General features: G+C 38.4%; 1 protein-coding gene across 1 annotated transcript in view; it reads left to right on the top strand.

The window, feature by feature from the left end:
* LOC150079220 (uncharacterized) overlaps positions 1 to 20,363 on the top strand; it is a 309,701-nt gene that overhangs the window by 36,686 nt on the left and 252,652 nt on the right. The window contains exon 2 of the mRNA XM_090382453.1: positions 12,193 to 12,359. Within this exon, the coding sequence (XP_090238579.1) occupies positions 12,193 to 12,359 (167 nt within the window). The remainder of the gene's footprint in view (positions 1 to 12,192; positions 12,360 to 20,363) is intronic.

Genomic DNA, 20,363 nt, shown 5'->3' with positions numbered 1-20,363 from the left:
CAGTTTTTCAATTTGTAAATTGTCCAGGAAGGAATCCGAATCTCTGGAACTTTCCTCTTTCCCAACATCTGTTTCTTTATTATTTCATTAATGTTTCATTTCTTGCCTGTTTCCCACAATTTGTTTCGTTATTTCATTAATAGACCCCTGATTAACTGCAATTTATGGTGGATAATCAAGGATCTATTTGTTTGTAATGATGAAATAACTGTCAGAAATTATCTGCATAGTTCTTCGGGAAAAAATATAAGCAGTAATCGTGAGGAGGGGGGGGGAAGGAAGCAGATTTTGGGACCTATGCCTTTGCAGATTATCACTCATTATTTGGCCGACAGGGCTAGCCGGGTGGGTAAAGTGCCTGCCTGGCAACCCAAAGGTCGCGGGTTCGAATCCCGCCTCGGGCTTGGATCAAAGTACTGCAAAAACCTTGGGAGGTGCATTATGGCCACAGAAGCCGATGCGCCAACAACTACAAAAAAAAAAAAAAAAATCCTCATTATTTGTAGGGAGATGCTGGAATTTTTAATGTTGTCTGCGCGAATTGTGCGTATTGTCTGGGCGCAACATCCGAATTTCGGTTAAAAGCCCCCCCCCCCCCCCAATAACGCTGTAATTGGTGATAATTCCTAAATAAAGCTCATTTGGTGTTCATCAAGATTCATGTCCCGAATCATATTCTGCAGGCACTCATCGTTACCGGCATCACTTTGGGGTCCCCCTCAATATTAAATGAAATGTTTCGGAGTGGAACATCATGAACCGCATCCCAGGCTTTCACAGAACAATCCAGCTTTTGTTCCTAATTTAGTAACTGACATGCGTTTTATGTTTTGCTACGTTTCCCGCTTCGAATAGGATTTTGACTAGTTGTGCATAATCAAAATAGCTAAACTTTTAATTTCCATGAGTAAAAGAACGTTCTTCAAAATTCTCGTATACTTCAGCCTGTTTTCTGTACTGGAAATTACTTCGGATATCTTCTTTATTGTAAACGAAGGAAAGGACTTAATTGTTTTCATTCTATCAATGTGCATACGATTGCTATGAAATAATTGCATTTTGATTATACTGTAATTAGTTTAATAATCTGGTGACATAGGTTATGCGAAAGAAACACAAGTGGATTATAGTTAAATTTCTTTGTTTTTTCTTGATGATTTTCAGTTTAGCTTGGATTATGGCAAATAACCCCGGAGCTAATATATAATTCCCAGTGCGATTAACACACATGCATGGATGTCACATAAAAAAAGAAAGAAAACCTTGCTCATCTTTTAATAGTTGAACTAAAAACATTTCACGTATGTAAAGTTTATAACCTATTTATTATTAATATTCTACAAATTATGTTTCATGGATCTTTTCCCCTCCGTTTCTTCAGTAGTTGTACTTTTGATGTTACACTGTCACAGAAAACAACAAAAGACTAAAGGTAAATAACAAAATTGTGGCGGTTTAACAGCCTACGATTTGTAGACTGTATTTATTATCAGTCGTCTAAAAAAAAAAAAAAAAAAATGCGCTGTTGAAGTTCGTTCAGTTCAACTATTTAGATCAAAGATAACTGTGCAACGTACCTTTCAAACATTATATTGTATTGTATAAACATTACCTGTATACGTATATATTTTAATAACTGAATCTTCATTTCCTATTACCACACGGCGTTTGCGTAAGCTATATAATTAAAACCAAGCACCAAAACGAAGGCGAATTATAATTCGCCTTCAGTTTGATTCTAGTCATATTACGATTATTCAACCGTAGCTCTCAATGTCAGAGCGTTAGTACTGTTGGGTTGCTTGGAATTAGCAAGATTGGCTTATCAAGATGTTCACAAATTACGTAATGTAGGTGAGGAGTGGTGGTCAGTTGAAATGTGTTACGGGTGCAGGAGAGGTAGCACAGATGTTATGTAATGATTATTATTTTTTCATAAAAAATAAATAATGCTATCCATTGCAATATTTTATGTAATGAAATTGAGTGAAGTAAAAGTTGCTGTTACTCGGGGTATGTTTAAAACGTATAAAAAAAAAACTTGACCCAGTCAATCGAACGGTAAAGTTCATTAATGGTGGCTTTCGGCGCTATAGAAAACTTTCCTGTAACTCTTCTTATTGGAATGGCATGGCGGTCATTATCTGTAACCATGTGATGGACTGTATACCAGCCGAAATTGGTCCGCGCCTCCTTTGCTCCATAAATGGCGGATAATCAAGGATCTGCTGCACTTAAATTATTATCTTTTTGATATCGCCCGCGTTGTAGTAACGCTGGAACTTTACGACTGGATCATCACGTTTATGTGGTGATGCTAATGCTTGTTACAGAGAACTGGCACTGACCTGAATAGCCCCAGGGATAAAGCTGCCACGAGTGCTGCTGAATCCAAAAAACTTCTAAATGGCGCCCTGACACGACGCATGGTTTTTACCGAAGTGAAACGAAGAAAACGCCCAATTTACGGACACACTGATGCCTCACAAACTTTGTTGCCTTGCTGCCAACTCTTGAACTACCATTCTGAGACGCTTCGCCTCGGATGTCCAATAATTCGCGCTTTTTTGCCTGTCCTGGTTAGAAAATATCTATATGTTAATGTAATGTAATTAACATGTAAACATTTAAGCAGCTGTTATGAACTGCTAATTGTACGTAAAGATTGATATACTAAAATATATATATATATATATATATATATATATATATATATATACACTTGACTCCATGTTATTTATGCAATTTCAAATGGTTTGAGCCCTTGAAGTAGAAATTAGACAAAAGACAAACTTATTTCCTGCTAAGAGCCGAGCCTAATATATTAAATACTATTGCATTCTTATTGCTTGACGTTTCGGATCAAGCTTTGATTACATATTATCAAATTAAACTTGAGCTGTTAACAGGTTCTTTCCAGTTTGCTTCAGTTTTTTCGAACAGTGAGATCCTGTTACGAAAAAGTCCACGCGAGTGTCATGTTGAAAGAAAGCTTGAGGTCCTTATCGCTTGAAACCGTTCAATGGTGGGCGAATGGCATTAACTCCGAATGTTAAGATGCAGAAGGCGCCTATCAATTGGTGTAGGACATCAACCTTAGTAGTGACCCTGCAGAGTAGGTGATAGTAGTTGCAGGTTGTTGTGTCATGTCGTTTCTTTCAGCATGTATTAATCACTTAAGAAAACTTCTGAAAATTTCTTAACATTAAAATTAGCTACTTTAAAGAACAAATTTCTAACAAATCGAAACGTGATTTTGAAAAGCCCAACAGTAGAAAGCTTGTCTTTTGTCCAAGTGGTAGTCGTGTTTTCTGCTTCCGTGTTAAAGCCGTTGGCCCAGATTTAGCTCACCATTAATTCCACCTCTTTTATATCCTGTGTGTGCATTGCAAACATTCTGTGAACAGAAATCTTACCAATGAGCATCTTACTTTTCCTCTAATCCTAGTCGTGAGGACAAGGATCACAGCATTAATATGGAATTCTATGATCCCTTTGGAAGTCTGTTAGCTCAGCGCCATCTATCTTCCGTATTTCTTTCATCTTCTTACGTTTTTGCGTGAATGCAGTTGCTTTTATACCTCTTCCTGATGAAATATTTGAAGGAAAAAGGATCACTATAAAATGTCAGTGTAACAGTAAGTCTCCTTTCAGACATAAATTTATCGTAAATAAATTGTATAACTGACTAGAAGAGAATATTCAGAAGTGAAAAATTCCGGAGAACCAGCGAGGCGATGTATCTCCTTTACTGGACTAAAGCTCTCACAAACTGAAATGAATTTAGAAAAGAAATTACCTAATGGGGTTTTCTGGTGCTGTGCTACCTATGTAAAGAAAATGACGAAATATAAAAAAAAAAGTGAAGAAATTCGCCGACTCCTCTTTCTCTTCAGGAAAAGCTTCTACAAGAAACTCCAGCGGGCAAAAGAACAACAGAGTATTCCGATAACCCCGCAATCCAGTAACGTCTGAGTTGAGCAGCTGTAGTTCCTACACTAACAAACAACTAAGATGTAAAATTGAACTAAAACACACGAATATGGATATAAATACCCACGGACAGCGCCTCTGGTGGGTGTAGAGGATATAACAATTTTATTTTAGACTTCGAATATATAAAAAAAAATTGCCTATGACAACTAAAATATGAGTTAACTGAAACGGTGTTATAATTGTGAAAGAAGGAACAAATTGTTTGTATATATAAAAAAAGTTTAAATTGTTTAAGCTATTCCAAATGTATAGTTCCACTGATTCTGCCCAGACCTACTTTTTAAACCAAGTTTTTGTCCCAAAAACCAAGAACCTCAGATCCACAAAAGGTTTTTAACCAACTTTTATAGGACGCTTATTGCTGAAGATTTTCAAGAAAGTTTACATTCAGAAAGTCTTCTACTCCATATCTCAACTGAATATAAAGTAGACCCAATGATCGAATCTCCATCCCTTGTGTATATATTAGAATCCTACTAACAGGCAACCATTGGAAATTCTTACAGCCATCTGTAATAACAGACGACGCCTGTCACACTTTGGCATTTCTATAGAAATGCCAAAGTGTGACATTTTCGCACCAAAAATCACACGACTTTGTGACTACCTCCGTCCTGGAAATAAACGAGAATAAAACTTAAATTCGCAAAGACCAAATTCAGCGGTGATATCCTTGTTTATTATTAACGATTCCCATAAGAAAGAAGCACAACGTAAGGACCTGGAGACGATGTGGAATTAATCTTAATATTCTTTCAATAACACAATAACAAAATATTTATTTCGCTTAGTGTGGGACATAATGCAGGAGATTATTGGGTTTTTTGACCCAATAATCACTCGCTCAATGTGTTTTGGTGATTCGGTACTCGGCAACATTCGAACATCTAAAACGCTGTCTCGTTTTAGAACGCAATTTCGTATTCTAGATGCGAGAACGCCATTAGAATACTGATTATCGGGTGGTGAATTGGACTGCGTGGAATCCCCCTCACAATGTCGAGAGCGGAACCGAATTGAATTTTGACTTCACTCCATGGAAACATCAGTTTAACACGCAGCATCACAACCCTGAGCCAGCTCATGACGCATCACTTAGATGCCTCGGTTGTTAACAGCATCATCGCGTGCTCCAGGTGAAAAGGCTCCAACAGTTGTGCACTTACCGACTATATCCGTGCAAATTACAGTCTTGCTTCAATTTAATGTATCTTCTCCTGAAATGTCAGTATATGTAACTTTTTTTCAGTTCCATAAGGTGTGTTGGAGAGAAGCTACATAAACACAACTCTTTGCCGTTACCTACGATTTGATCCAGTTCCTACACCGTTGAAGGGCTAAGCTAAAGAAACTTCCATTACATCTATCCCTATCCTGGGGATAGAGTAATGCAAGAAAGAAAAGGTGTTGCTTATAGCACAGCCAATTGTACTCTAACAATCTACCATTAAAATTCATATTCTAATCCTGGAATGGAAGCATCTCACTTACCAGCTGCTTAGGAATTTGTGTACCTCCAGCTCTTATTATTTTTAGGCACATTCGAATATATGCGTATAGTGCCTGTCGTCTTCTCCATGCCGATGGACATGTCTGCCCTTCGGCATGGAGACAACGATGGACATATCTGTCCGTCGGCATGGTAAGAAACTTTATATTTCGCTCTTTTTTAAAGATTTATAGAGCCATCCCAAATTTCACTGGAAATTATTATTATTTTTTTCCCCATACATGTAACATAGGCTGTTCAACTTACTGGATATTGTGTGTTGGCGAATCAATATGACGGATGCGCTTGAAAGAAAAATGTTTGTTAGTTCGTTCATATGACGTGGTTGCTTTTGATGAGCTCGTTTTTTTGTTATCAGTTTATTAAATATATGAATCAAGAATTATTATTATTTACTTATATTAATCACAGAAGTAATATGAAATGAGTGTTATCTTTTTTCAATTGCTATTAAAATCCACGAGGAAATAAAGTAAATAAAAAAATAAAATTAAAAAAAAAAAGCTGACTATTTGAAAATGCTTCTGTGGTACATGTTTCTGTTTGTTAATTTTATTAAATCACTGAATTTTTTCGCGAAATACGTGTTGTTTCGGTTTTTATTAAACGTCAAGGAGGCAATAAGTATTACAAAAAAGTTCAGCGAATTGTGACTAATGAGCAGTAATGTTAAAATAAGTATTTTATGAATTATCAGTGAATTAGTAATTAATTGGTAATAAAATAATTAGTTTCAATCATGTCTTCAAATGAGGCGTATTTTCGCGGGTGATATCCATCAATAAACTATTCCAACGCTTTGTTACTTGATAGATAATTAGTCATTTATTTTTCACTCCTGTTTAACCACAGAAAATAAATAAATAAATAATAATAATTTGAGAAGTAAACATCGAATGCGCCTAAAATGCAACGCAGTGCGTTCATTACTTAACTTGTTTGCTGTGTAAACTATTAGCAATAGTGTTTTAAAATAAATAAATTTTCTGTTTATACTCCGGCACGACAACCAAGTCAGTAGAGTTTACAATAAATCGTTAATACAAATATTTATCGTATTTAGTAGTCACGGGCTTGAACCCCGGTGCACTCAAGGAACGCGTACTATGCACTCTCGCTCCTGACCACTGGGCTACGTCAGGCCCTAAAATTTTCATAGTCGTAATGAGCAGAATGTCCACGTATTACTCTCATACAAGAAATTACCTTTATTTTGTTTCGGATTTGTGCCAAGGAAACTCAGGTCATCAAATTTCCGGTTAATCAGTTTTTCATCTAAGCCAGTTAAAAAAAAAAAAAAAAAACTTTTTTATAATGTTTCAATCTGATTTTCAGTTACTCAGTTTAAGTCCGTATCAAGTAAGGTTTTACTGAGAAACTACGGTTTTTACCTTCTGGAACAGTCAAATACATCTTTAGACCAGACAAACTGATACATTACAGCCTGAATTGCTTTTATACTAATAAGTACATTCAAACCTCTAAAAAGTAGCATGCTCACTTCCTGTTCATTTCTTATTCATTTTTGAATAGGAATGAAAAATTATATCGTGAGCATAAGTCTCCATGATGAATTTAAAAATTAAAAATGAACCAACAATCCCAGAGCAAATTTTATGGAGGGTGAACGCTCATAAATAAAGAATTCTGTGCGATAGACTGGGTGAATGAACATCGTGTCCCCTATTAATTGCTCGAAATGACTGAAAATTTGTTACCCTTATCATTTGCTCTTATTACTTGTTACCCTTATCATTTGCTCTTATAAAAATGGTTCTCCCTTCGAAGACCTTGAGGACTATAAAAGAGGGAGAAAAAGATAATAAAGGAATTTTGGAAAAGGAAAAAAAATGAGCCAATCAAAAATGGCGAAGTCATTTTTGATTGGCTCATATTTTTTGAGACAAGAGTTAATATATAATTTCAAGTAAACTGTTGCAGTAACTGGGGAAAGATATGCTAAGATGTTATTAGGTATGTTTTCGGTTTGTGAATACCGGGATCTTTTTCCACTGCTTTCGTAAGCAGCGGATAACTCTAGAACGTCTTTTTCTGGCTCTGTCTTTCTAGTTATTCTGAAACATGCAAGTTAGATTCAGATTCAGTTAGATTCAGATATAGGCTCTGTGCTGGCAATGAAAGGCTCACTACAATATTGTGCTCAAACCACTGTTCTATTGACTGTGCTTTGTGACAATAAGCTTTAATACTGATAAAAATAAGCCCTTCTCCAAAGTATTTCTGTAATAATGCAGGTAAGGTAGAATTATTCAGAATGTCACAATACACTCGAATTCATGGTCTCATCGATGAAAACAAGTGAACCAAGTCTAAAGCACGCAAAAAAGGCTCGATACCATCACACTACCACTATCGAGTTTCATTGTTGGTTTAATGCAATCTAAGTGAAACATATTGTACTGTACTAACAGTGATAACCTCTATTATCACATACTAACAGACTCCCTGCTATCACACACGGCACAGCTTAATTCCTCTTGATGACTGGAGGAATTTTTAAATTCTTTTTCAATCATTGCTGCAGTTAGCTGATCTCAGGTAGAGGATCAAGGGTCCCCTTGAGTTATTCCATATTTCTCAATCCAGACAACACGAAAATCGGCCCATGAGCACACATCTACGGACAAACATGCAACCACTATGAAAATTGCGACGTGCTCCGCTGCCGTTAAAATAATAATTTGAATTTCTATTGAGTGTGCGCCCTCGCTGGTAGCACAGGGATTAATATCACTGGCCTCCAAAGTGGATAGCCTGCGTGTGAAGATAGCACGGTTTTTCTCCAGGAAAAACTATATTGTTCCATTGGGTAAACAGGCAGACCGACTAGAGAACACGCAATTTACGACATAATACACTTATTGTCCCTATCATCACACTTTCAGTAACAGAATCACTATTTTGTACTGTGCAATATAAAGCAGGTGGCGTATACGTAACGATGCTATATGCGTGCGAGAATGGGCAAGACGAAAGATTTAACTGACTTTCAACGAAGCACAGTAGTCGGTCCTAGATGCGCCTGTACAAGTATCTCGGAAACTGCTAACCTGCTGGAGTTGTCACGTACGACTATATTTCGGGCGTATCCAGATTAGTCCAATAACGCAATAACATCCAGCCAGCGGCCTTCATTGTGCACAGGAAATAGCCCGTTGTTGCTAGAGGCTGACAAGTGCAGGCTAACAGAAAAGCTACAGTCAGTCAAATAACAACCCAGTACAAAGGTGGTAACCAAAGAGTCATTTCAGAACTTAACTCGTACCTTGTCACGTTGCAAGGTACGACGTTACTCCCGCAGATAATGCCCCGCTTCACAATCACCTATGATCATGTCTCTGGTAAGATTATTGATGTCGCATGTCTTTTCCATGATACCTCTTTTAATGAATACAGCCAGCTCTTCTTAAAGGTTTTCCATACCATGTTATCCTGTAGTCTTGGTCCATTTCATTTGCTTACGACAGGCAGCTTGTAGTTGTCGGAACACCGATCTTTTAATAAATTGGTAGGTCAGTGTTTCACTTACTGGAAAAGCGCCATAAATTTCATTTACCGCATTACAGTGAGGGGAAATTGCAAGGAGAGGAGGAGGAGGAAAGATACTTATTTCGGGGTTAAGAGGAACATGTGGAAAAACGACCTATACTTATCTGCTGAATTCTTGAGTTAATGGTACAAAATTAAAATATTAACACTTGAAATTATGAGGGATAAATTAACAATATGATATACATCTCTGAACTAAAGACAGCGTATGTATGGTTAAAGACTATAGGTAAAGATTATAAACAAAAAGTGCAGTATGAACGAGAAGTACAAAGTATTATCGACAAATATATTTGTAGTGAATACAGGAACATATACAATAGTTGAGAAACAGTATATAATTGTATATGATAAAAACTGCTGATGCTTTACGTCCAACTTGGAATCAGGGACCTGCTCGATACAAATTATCAAAATATCCTTCACTTTGAAACGGATACCAGAAGAACTTACCAAGGCCTTCATCAAAAGAAGTTTTTGATCTCACTTCTTTCTTCGTACTGTTATGTTTCCTGTGGCAATAAATTGATGATCACTTTTTTTTTCTGTCAGAGAAAACACCGCCGCCTACTGGTGATTGCCTGCAGTCTAGAAATGAGGCCATTGGGTTCGTTAGCCTTGCTTGCCAGGTAAGTCTCTGGCCTCATATAACTTTCCCTTGTTGGCGGCGATTTCGTTACTAGTCATAAAGTTGAAGTCGTGGGAACGCAACTTGGGCCTCTCGTGCTCTGAGCAGCCCTTGTCTGTTTACTTCATTTTATCTCTCTCATCCGTGCACAAGGGGGAACGATGGATGACGCACTTCGACTATCTGAAGTTGCGGATAGACCTTTTTTATTATTCAAAGGGCACAGATGTTGTTTTCCGCTATCCCCCTTTTGTAGTTACTCACTGTTTAGCAGCCCTTTTAGGTTCCTTTTTAGTCAAAATATTGGCACTTGCTCGCCCATTATCGTTATTCACATAATTTTATCGATGACTGGAAAAGGATACCAAATCTAAATTTTTAATCGTATTATAAATTTCCAAAAATGGTTGATCTTCTCGAAAGGTCACTTATTTCTTGCAGTTTCTCTAGATCAGTGATCTAAATTTTCTTGCTCGAGAAGTTTTATAAATAATATCATCACAAAACAATTTAAATTTTTGAATTTAAAATTTCTTTTTATCGCCGTAGCTGAGTGGGCAGCGCGAGGGTGCATAAGTACACGTGCCTTCAGTGACCGGGATTCAAGCCCGTGACTGCTAAACACGGTGCTGTTTCTTGTATTCTCTATAATCTTGGGAACTCCTCTGACTGTGTGATCTTCCTGGAGTATAAACTGAACATTTATTTATTTTAGTACAGTACATTACATGTATGTATTGTATCTTGTATAGAGCGATCACCTGAACGTTTAGTTAATCTCCTCCGTGTTGCTCTGTAAACAGGCCAGAAGTGCAAAATGTGTATTTTTATGTTGAAAGTGTTGTTTTTTTGTCACTTTACTGCCAGAAAAGTTGCTTCCGATGCCTGCCTTGCCGCGAGGGAGACGGGGCTCTATTTTATATATAAGACAGTAATAGAAATGATGTAACATTCTGCTTCTACAGAGGTAGTGCAAAACTATAGTTGCTTACAGTCTAGTACCATTATGGGTCCCAACCAATGGACTAATTTAGACAAATGTATGCTAATCCAGCTTCCACAAGGGGGCTAATGCAAGACTCCCCTCCCAAGGATGCAGCAATTCTATGTTATCAGGACCAAACCTGTGACACCAGCAGAAATCCTCCATTGCCTTTCGGAGGGGAAAAGGACGGGATTTGCTGGTACAATCTGACTGCACTAGCAAATCCCGTCTCATAAATAACCAGTAGTCCTGCCCAAAATGGCCCGCAAAAAAAAAAAAAAAAAAAAGTACAGTACAATGTAATTGGGCCTATACGGAAATGTTGTCCAACCTTTTCGGTTAGTCGTGAGCCTTTTTTTAAGAAGTTGGAAGACGTTAAATAAGTAAGCACTTTACTAAAGAGTGGGGTGGGGGGGAGCTAAACATTGCTTAGTTTTCTTCCTTTTGATTGCTTTTCGAAAATTGACTCTAATTTTCTTCACTGCTTCTATTATATTCTATTTTATATATGTGTTACGTAATCAATTGTAATTAGTTATAGAAATTCATTAAATGAACTTTGAAAATCTATTTAATAAATTTGCTTGCACAAATTTACAAACAGATTTTCATTTCACTTCAAACCTGAAAGGTCAATAAATGTTGAGCAGGGTAATGTCATCGAATGTCCATAACATGTATGGACATTAAAACCACAATCTACTGTATGAAGGCATACTATGTTTAACTGTAACTTGAATCAGAAACGAGTCTGACGTAGTCGAATGGTGAAGTACATGGACAGTATGCACGTATTTGAGTTCATCGTGGGTTTACCACACGTGACCTCTAAATACAGTAATTCTCTTGTATTGTGTATTTTGTAAACTCCTCTGACCCTAGGTGGGTGTCCTGGAGTTTTTTTTTGGCAGTCATTCACACCAGGAGTCAGGTGCAGTAGTTTACTGACTTGTGATCAAAACTCTACCTTCCATCGTTCATTTGAATGGATCCCAGCACTACGTATTTTTTTCAAAATCGGTTGTTCATGGTTAGTGTCATCTTAGGAACGATTGGATTGAGTTGTATTTTGCATAATCAGTTTAGAAGCGTTTTAATTAGTTGGTCATAATTATTAATATGAATAAATGAAATCCTGTATTATATCATTAAGATGTTTTATTTTTCGGAGCGTGTGTGCGCCTGTACAAGTATCGCATTCTGCTCTCTGTTTAATTAAACTTTTGAGTGCAAAAAGGCATTAAGGTCACACACGATGGAAATTTTTTTATACCCTTGCGCCGACCTCATATTCCAATGTGCATACTGACAGAAGAAAGGTTGTTTTGTAAAACATGTTTTGTGTACAGTTAGTTCTAGTTCTTCAGCTATTTAGTAGGACGCAGCTCAGGTCATTACAAAAACTTCTGAGTCAGCACTTTGCTGCACTCCTTTGTTTAATTTTAAGTAATAATTTAAGGCAGTACCACCTCCTTAACCAAATCTTCTTTTACCCCATTTCAGACTTAACGGGTCTGTCGGCCATCTATCGCACAATACAGGAAGTAAACAACGACCGGTGGAACTTGTGTTTCGAAATATTAGCGTGTCATGCAACGGGAAACAGATCCTGAGGGATATCAGCGGTCTCGTGCGACCTGGAGAAGTCCTAGCGGTTATGGGGCCTAGCGGTAAGTATTGGCTAAGGGAACAGGAAGTTTTATTAAAATGATAGCAAAGGATAGTGGGAATGGGGTACTTGTAACGCTACGTGTTGGTAAATTCGTAATCTGTTTTTAGGAAGCAACACGGAGATGTAACTTGATTACTAATTATTCAGGATCAATTCGAATATTTAAGGTGCTCCTTCTCCTCCCGCTTATTTTTTTATGATCATTGTAAAAAAATTCGCACTCTTGTCCAGAGAATATTTCTTTGTTTTAACTCCTCTTGTTCTAACAAGATTCAAATATGCTGCTGGGCCATAAAGCAGCATATTTGAAAAGATTCAGATAAATCTTGAACTGTCTTAAGAGGAATATTGGACCATTCTTCATAAAGGAGGGTTTCAAGCTCCTCGAGTAATGAAGTTGCAAATATGCATCTGTACAAATATGTCCATAGTGGCTCAATAACGTTTAAGTCTGGTTACTGTGCAGGCCATGGGAGATGCTTAGTCTCAGTTTCATTCTACCCAAACGAAGATTTACCACGTCTGGCTACGTGTAATGGAGCATTATCATTTTGAAACATGACATCGTTTAAGGGAAACAACGTTTGCTCCATGGAATGAACGTAGCCCCTCAGAACAGGTCGGTCATTCTCTTCGTGTACCTTTTTATGTCGCCTCTATTTAGAGGCGACATGTTTATTTAAACATCAGTTTGTATCGTCTTTCGTTCACAGTACCTGCAAGAAACAAAGAAAAAAAAAAATCATGTTCATTAATACATCATACAGCCGTTACAAAAACGATTTTGTCCACCCCTTATATATTTTATGCATTTCATCATTCGGCACACTCTAATGGCTAATTGGCACTTACTATGCAAACTTCATGTTTATGAGGGTAATATTAATACGCAGTCTTGGTCAACATTAAAACCATGCGCTTTAAGTACAATTTTCTAGTATATTCTACAGCGTTCTGCTAAAATCCTGTAATTTTTCACTTAGCTCACTCAATTCTCAAAGTTAGTAATTTAGCACATACGTGACTGGGGAGAGAAAGACTTTAATGTTCATTTGTTTTCCGAAATAGAAGCATTAGAATTGGTAGTTGGGGGGGGGGGGGGCTACAGATGTAATTTTCGACTTACTATTCTTCTGCTTGATCTTCGCCTTGGTACTCTGGTTCCGGATCTCTGGAATCTGCCAGATTACCGAGTGGTTATGACGTATGTGGCTATAGCCCACTATTACCTATACTATAAACTCGTTTGCCCACACGCAGAAATCTCTACCCTTTTAGGCGCGTTTGCATACATTCAGTGACATGGAGTATGACCACCCCATCCGTAATGGACTGTCGTATAGCTCGCGGTATAAAAAGCCGAACAGCATCGTACGCTAGAGCGGCAGTAATTTGCATCTGGTCATCCAATCATGTTAAACTAATAAAGTAGCAGTTATGGGACGTAGTAAAGATATCACAGTTTCAAATGAGCATGATTTTGGGAGCTCGTGCGTCGTGTGCTTCCATATCGGAAACGGACATCTTGTCGGTTGCTCACGGTCCACTGTGATTAAGGTGTACAAAGAATGGTGTTGAACATCTCAAACCACCTCCCGCCGAAGAACTGTAAAGGATTACGCAAGGTGCAATCCTATACAATTCAAGGCTTATGGGTAGTTCGCAGTAAGCGAAGAGTGCAGCGCATTGTACGTGCTCAACGGCAGTTCACTGTGTAACAGTTGATACAGCAATACAATATCATCATCATCATAGGTGGCCGTCCCATCTGGGTTTGGTGATCAGCATCTTGTAAACATCATGAAATAATTGTTCCACAGTTTTGCCTGTCCATTCCTTCAAATCGTCCAGCCATCCATCTGGATACCACGCACGATGCCTCCATGGACTCGTGTCGCAAGCAACACGAGTCCATGCAGCCATCGTGCGTGGTATCCGGGCAGGTGGCGGTGTTTGTTTAATATGGGGCGTTTTTCTGGCAAGAATTAGGACTCCTGGGGCGTATGGATCAACGTTTCACTGGTGAGGTCTACCAGCGGCTCTTAGGAGATCGTGTCACCTGTCATGTATTTTTTCCCTGGACAGAAACGGGATCTTGAAGGATGAAAAAGCACCGTGTCATCGAACCCGCACTGTGCACGAGCAGTTCGAGGAACACGGTGACAATATCATTCATCTTGATTGGCCTCTAAATTCGCTTGACTTCAATCCAGTTGAACACCTGTGGGACGTTTTAGTACGAGAAGTGAGGCATAAGGACACCCAACAATCATCTGTTCCGGAACTATAGAAAGCGTTGCAGGCAGCATTGTTACAGATCCCTACGGACGTCTTCCGTCAACTAGTGGAATCAGTGGCTAGGCGAATAGCGTCTATAATCCGTGCGAATTGTGGTCAAAAGCGGTATTAGGGTGGTCATAATTCAGTGGTTACTGAGTGTACATGCCTGGTACCTTATTCCCTTCATCATGTCCGTCCTTCCACCCGCATATAATAACGCCGTTCCTAGTGCAGGATTTTCATGTAATTTTATTTTTGGGCCTATTAAATGATTTTGTCGAGCCTTCTCAAATTTCGTTAAAATTGGACCGATATAAATCCGGAAATTATTATTTCTTTGTCCATCCGTCCACATGTAATAACTACTCCAAATGGATGGATTTTCATGAAATTTTATATTTTCTCTGTCAGAATGATACGTCGAACCTTCACAAATTTCATTAAAATTGGAGAAGTAGAAATTCGCAAATTATCATTTAATTGTTTCATAGAATCATATAGGCTGACCACATATCATGTATTGTAGTTGAAGCACTGGATAATACGTTTGTTGCTATGCATTGGTTGAGCGAATGCTCAGAAGTGAAATTTGGGTCTTACAAAAAATTGAGGTTCAATATTTTTTCCAGTTTCTTTTTTTAACGTGCAATATTATGCAATATTTTTGTTATAAATCATGAATATGTTAAGGCTCCTGAAATGAACCGGTAGTGTACATTAACTAACTTGTTCTGCTCTCTTTGACATTTGCCTACAAGCGTACTGGTCCTAGTGCAACTAACCTCCACAACGAAAACCAACAAAAATAAGGACCATCTCCTTTTCTGCTCCGGTCTGAGGATTTTTAAGGGCAACATTTCTCCAATCAAAATTCATCCTCTTAACGGAGGGCGCATTTTGACTGGTAGATATTTTCCCTCTCACATGATTAAATTCATGGCTGTTCAGTCTGGGTTTGATTTTTCGATCCAATTTTAGCCTATGCCAATAAGGAGTTCCAGCTGTGTCCCTTAAAAATTTGCAGATTTTTCTCCTTCGTAGAAAGTGTCACCGTTATCATGACTTTAAGAGTCAGTGCCTTCCCGGGTTATTTCCATTGAAATAACTATTAAGTAATTCCAATTCGTTTTCGTAAAAGCCCGAAATTCTGACATTTATCAAAGTAAATTGGTAAAAGTCTGAAATTTTTATTATCTGAGCGAAGTATTGTATTTAGGCGCTCTGAATATAGTGAATATGTTACTGAGGAAACTTTGCGGGGATAGGAAATATATATCCCCCCGCATGCCCTTGTTTAAAAATCGAAAAAGTGAATGAAACGGGAAATTATCATTGCTTTTCTTTACGCGTTGTTTAATTATCACTTTCCGATTTTTCAACAAGTGCATAGGGAGGATGTACTCCATGGCCCCGAAAGATTGTTGGTAATCGTGAGAAAAGGGAAGCAGTGATATTGCCTGGCCCTTTCACATTTCTGATTTTTAAACATGGGCATGGGGGAATATACTTCTATCCCTGCAAGGTTGTCTCTGTTTCGTAGGCACTGTAGCAGATATCCGCCCTTGCTTAAAAATCAGAAAAGTGAATGAAGTATTGATGTGGAACTTTTTTGAAATTTCGGACTTTTACCAGAGCGAATTGACATATCCTAGGAATTTTCGGGCTTTTACAGTAACATATACATTGATTTTAATCCCTAGTTAAAAAAAAACAAAAAAAAAAAAACGGAAGTTCTTTTGTATATTAATATTCTCTTGCCGAATAGTTGCACTGCATGCTTTCGCATATAGCTATTTATTGTCATTTCTTTAAATTTTCTTGAAGAGAACTATGTCTTTTGATAAAAGTCATTTTCCGTTCTGTTATTTAGAAAATTTTCATATTAAATGTATGGGCACATTCGTAAAAGTGCAATTCTAGGAAAACTACCTCGGTTTTCCTAGAATTTCCCTTTTTTACATGTGTAGAAAAGGGAAATTCTAGGAGTGGACTGTTTATTTTCTTTGTGTTTTTATTTTCCTGATTGTTTTCTATTTTTATTTGTTATTCGAGCCAATGGGAGAAAGCGGCGAGGCAATTACGTCAATATAAATGCAATTAATTATTGACAACTGCCTCCATAACGTTCACCAACCTCGTGCACATGATTCACTGTCTAAAATTTGATGTTCCATTGTAATTTTTTTGTTTTTTATTTTAATGAATATTGTATATTTGTAAATACTGTAGTTTAGTATTTTGTATAGTTTGTAAATATTTCAGTTAAATATTTTAGTCCTGCTCTTTCGGATGCAACAATATTCCTCATGCATTATGAAACCCGAAGAAAAAGGCCTTTTCCTAAGTGACCTATGTAAACGCAGGTAAATAATTACATAGTGATATTGGCTGAAGTCCGGTATAGTATGCACCGGCAGGTACTTCGATGAAAGCGAGGAAGACGGCGATAATTGACAGGTGATGGCAACTCCCTTTTCTGATTGTTTTGTGTCGTCGATGGGGGCGCTTAGTTCCAGGTGATTGATGCTTCTGGGTAGCCAAGTGGCTAGTACACAACAGAACAATACACACCACCCACACAGACATACACTACTCTCATATCTAGCCCCTTTACAGTGGTACTGTTCTTTACAGAGATACGAGGCGAAGTTGAACTGATGTTACAGAAACATACCTGTGACTGGGAAGATAGTCATCATAAAGGGACTTATCTGATCAGCCGCAGTGGTAGGTTTTTAGCATCCAGAGTGCAGTCTAGGGATATGAGGACTCCAAGAGATTACCAGGAAAACTTCCCTCCATACCAAAACACTGCCACAACCTCCCATTTCGTTGGACCAGGGCATCGGAGTGATTCCGCTATGCAGTTTGTCACTCTACCCTCGAATCTACCTTCCATACGACATAGAAAGAAACGTGATTCATCGGAAAAGGGAACTTTTTTTTTTTTTAGTCCAGTGGTGCCGTTCAGATTCAAACTTTAGACTTCGTTGGTGACATGTGTGTGTGTGGACATGTGTTTTTGTAAAGGGCGGATCCTATAACGTCAGTAAAACCTAGGGCCCACATCTGGTGAGTATGGGCCTGGCACACCCAGGGTCCTGAGCTGGATATCATTATTTTTCTCTTTCTTGGTGATTCCCTTCTACACTCTCTCTCTCTCTCTCTCTCTCTCTCTCTCTCTCTCTCTCTCTCTCTCTCTCTCTCTCTCTCTCTGGGTAACTAAATTTTTTTTTTTTGGCTGGTACAGCATAAGCCTCAGGCTTCCTACACCATATGGCTAATAATAATAAACTCCGCCTCGTATCTCTGTGAAGAACAGTATCACTGCAAATGGGCCAGATATGTGAATGACGTAGGTTTGCGTGTATCATGTGTGTTCTGTTGTTGTCAGGCCGCTTGGCTACCCAGAAGCATCACTCACCTGGAGAGATGATTCTGGTACGCGTCCATACAACGGGAAGGTGGCCCAGTCCCACCTTCCCGTTGTATGGACTTGGTACCTTTACCGAGCACCTACTACGGCGGCACATACAGAGGAGGCTCCTCGTGGGTAGCACAGTTGGTAAAATCGCCGTCCTCCCCAAACTGGGCGGAAAAGATCTGAGTTCGAGTTCAAAAATTCCTCCCGTCGATGACGCGGGAATTTTTATGGGCCTTTTTCACAACGTGGCTGAGTTAGTTGGTCTCAGACAAGGGTAGTTTTTCCTTTGAACAACGATTGAACTTTGTTGCCTTAGACTCAAGAGAATTGGTATTTATAGTGAACTCTAAATATCAATAAGGAGAACGGTTAACCTTTCTTTATTTTCTTGGCCGATTCTGAATACGGGATCATATTGCTCAGTCTTTTCTTTATTTAAGGAGTAAGGGTGATGAAGTTTTAAATAAATCAAAGAGGGAGAGAGACACGATCATATCCCCCCTTGTGAGTTTAAATCGGCAACAAGAAGAAAAGAGAGGGGCGGGGATGATAAATTAAGAATAAGGGTGTTGTAGAGCAGTATTTTCCAACCTGGTGAACGCGACTTAACAATAAAACAGAGCTGTTTTGAGGGTAGGCGGCAATCCCATTAACAGTTAAAATAGTTATTGGCCTCTACCTCAAATATATATGGTCCATATATGAAAAAAAGTTTGCGAAACACTATTACAGAGGAATTCTTCCATAAATTAATTTAAGATATTATCCCCAAATAGAACAAACTTAATTTAGAAATTATAGCCAATTAAAATACAAATTTAGTGACACTTCTTGGTGGGAAGAATAAATGATGCGGTGCCACAAGGAGGTGTGCTGTCGGGGTTATTATTTATAGCAGTGTTAATACCATTTATCGTGGGCAGACAACATATACTGATATATGCAGCTGATATCAAGCTACTCACTTTTGTTCCACGAGGAGCCGACCCCAAAGCGATGATATCCTGATACACTCTCCAACCTTTAACATACTCCCTAGCTTTACATGATGTGATCGGTCCCAGTTATTTTACTGTAATTTTCTAGTATAAGCAGTACAGATTTATTTCTTTATAAATGGTTGTTGTTGTTATTTGGTTTTTAGGAGCATTAGCAACTAAGGCCATATTGCTCCGTGAATATGCGGTGGTCATTCCTGACCTTTCTGCATCCTCCGTATTTGGTGGTGACGGGCTCGAACCCCGGTCTAATCAAGAAGCGTGTGCTACGCACTGCTGCTCCTTCCCACCTGGCTACGGAGGCGCCTTTATAAATGGCCCTGCTCTTTACTTCACTAGTTTTGTGATGTATTTTATAGTACTAACCGGCCTAGCATATCACATTGTCTCGGGATGAAATGAGATTTCTAATCGTCAAGTTTCAAGGCCAGGACACGCTGCAACTTACAAGGATAAAGCAATCCATTTTGAAACTCTTCCAGACTGTTGAACTGGAGAGGTTGTCCGTTGCAGCGCTGTCGTGCGCTTGATCCAGGATGCTTTCTTCAAGTTGCAGAGGAATGCCATAGTCGCCGTGATCCTTGAGACGCCTATCAAGTCGGACGAACATTTTTGCTCTCAGTTCGGCGATTGGAAAAAGTTTCTTGTTAAAACTGGCGTCTCTGTTGCATTACGATATGCACAGCCATCTCTGCAATAGTGTAACCGGCCTCCATTGTATTACAAAAACATCCAAACATCTATCACCATACGTCTTGCCTGTCTTCTACCGCGTTTATTGCTGTATGAAATATCCAAAACTAACTGCTACTTGTCGTTATAATAAGGTTTTAGGAGCATCAGCATCTAAGAACATGTTGCTCCGTATATACTGTCTGTAAATTGCGTGTGTTCTATGGTCGAATTTCTGTTTTCTGGACGAAAAACCGGAGTTTCCTGGAGGAAAAAAATGCTACCTTCGCCTGAGACCGACTAACTTAGCCACGTTATGAAAAAGGCCCATAAAAATTCCTCACGTCATCGACGTAACTAGAACTCGAGTATTTTCATCCCAGTGTGGGAGGGAACGGCGATTTTCTGAAGGATGCAATTACGAAATTTCTTAAAACCCCGGCCACTGAGAGACAAGTTGTGCGGACGGATAGACACGGTGAAAACAATAAACTTAAACAAGCATATGCGAAAGCGCTTAAAATATATAGAATCATACATATAGAATATATAAAATATGGAATATAGATTATAAAAAAATAGAATATATATGGAGCTTGTCATTTGCGTATTTGTATCTGCGAGGTGA

Source organism: Mastigoproctus giganteus, chromosome 10, assembly GCF_048544385.1.
Source record: "Mastigoproctus giganteus isolate SK-2022 chromosome 10, ASM4854438v1, whole genome shotgun sequence".
Classification (NCBI taxonomy): domain Eukaryota; kingdom Metazoa; phylum Arthropoda; class Arachnida; order Uropygi; family Thelyphonidae; genus Mastigoproctus; species Mastigoproctus giganteus.
This window is presented reverse-complemented; position numbering and strand designations above follow the sequence as displayed.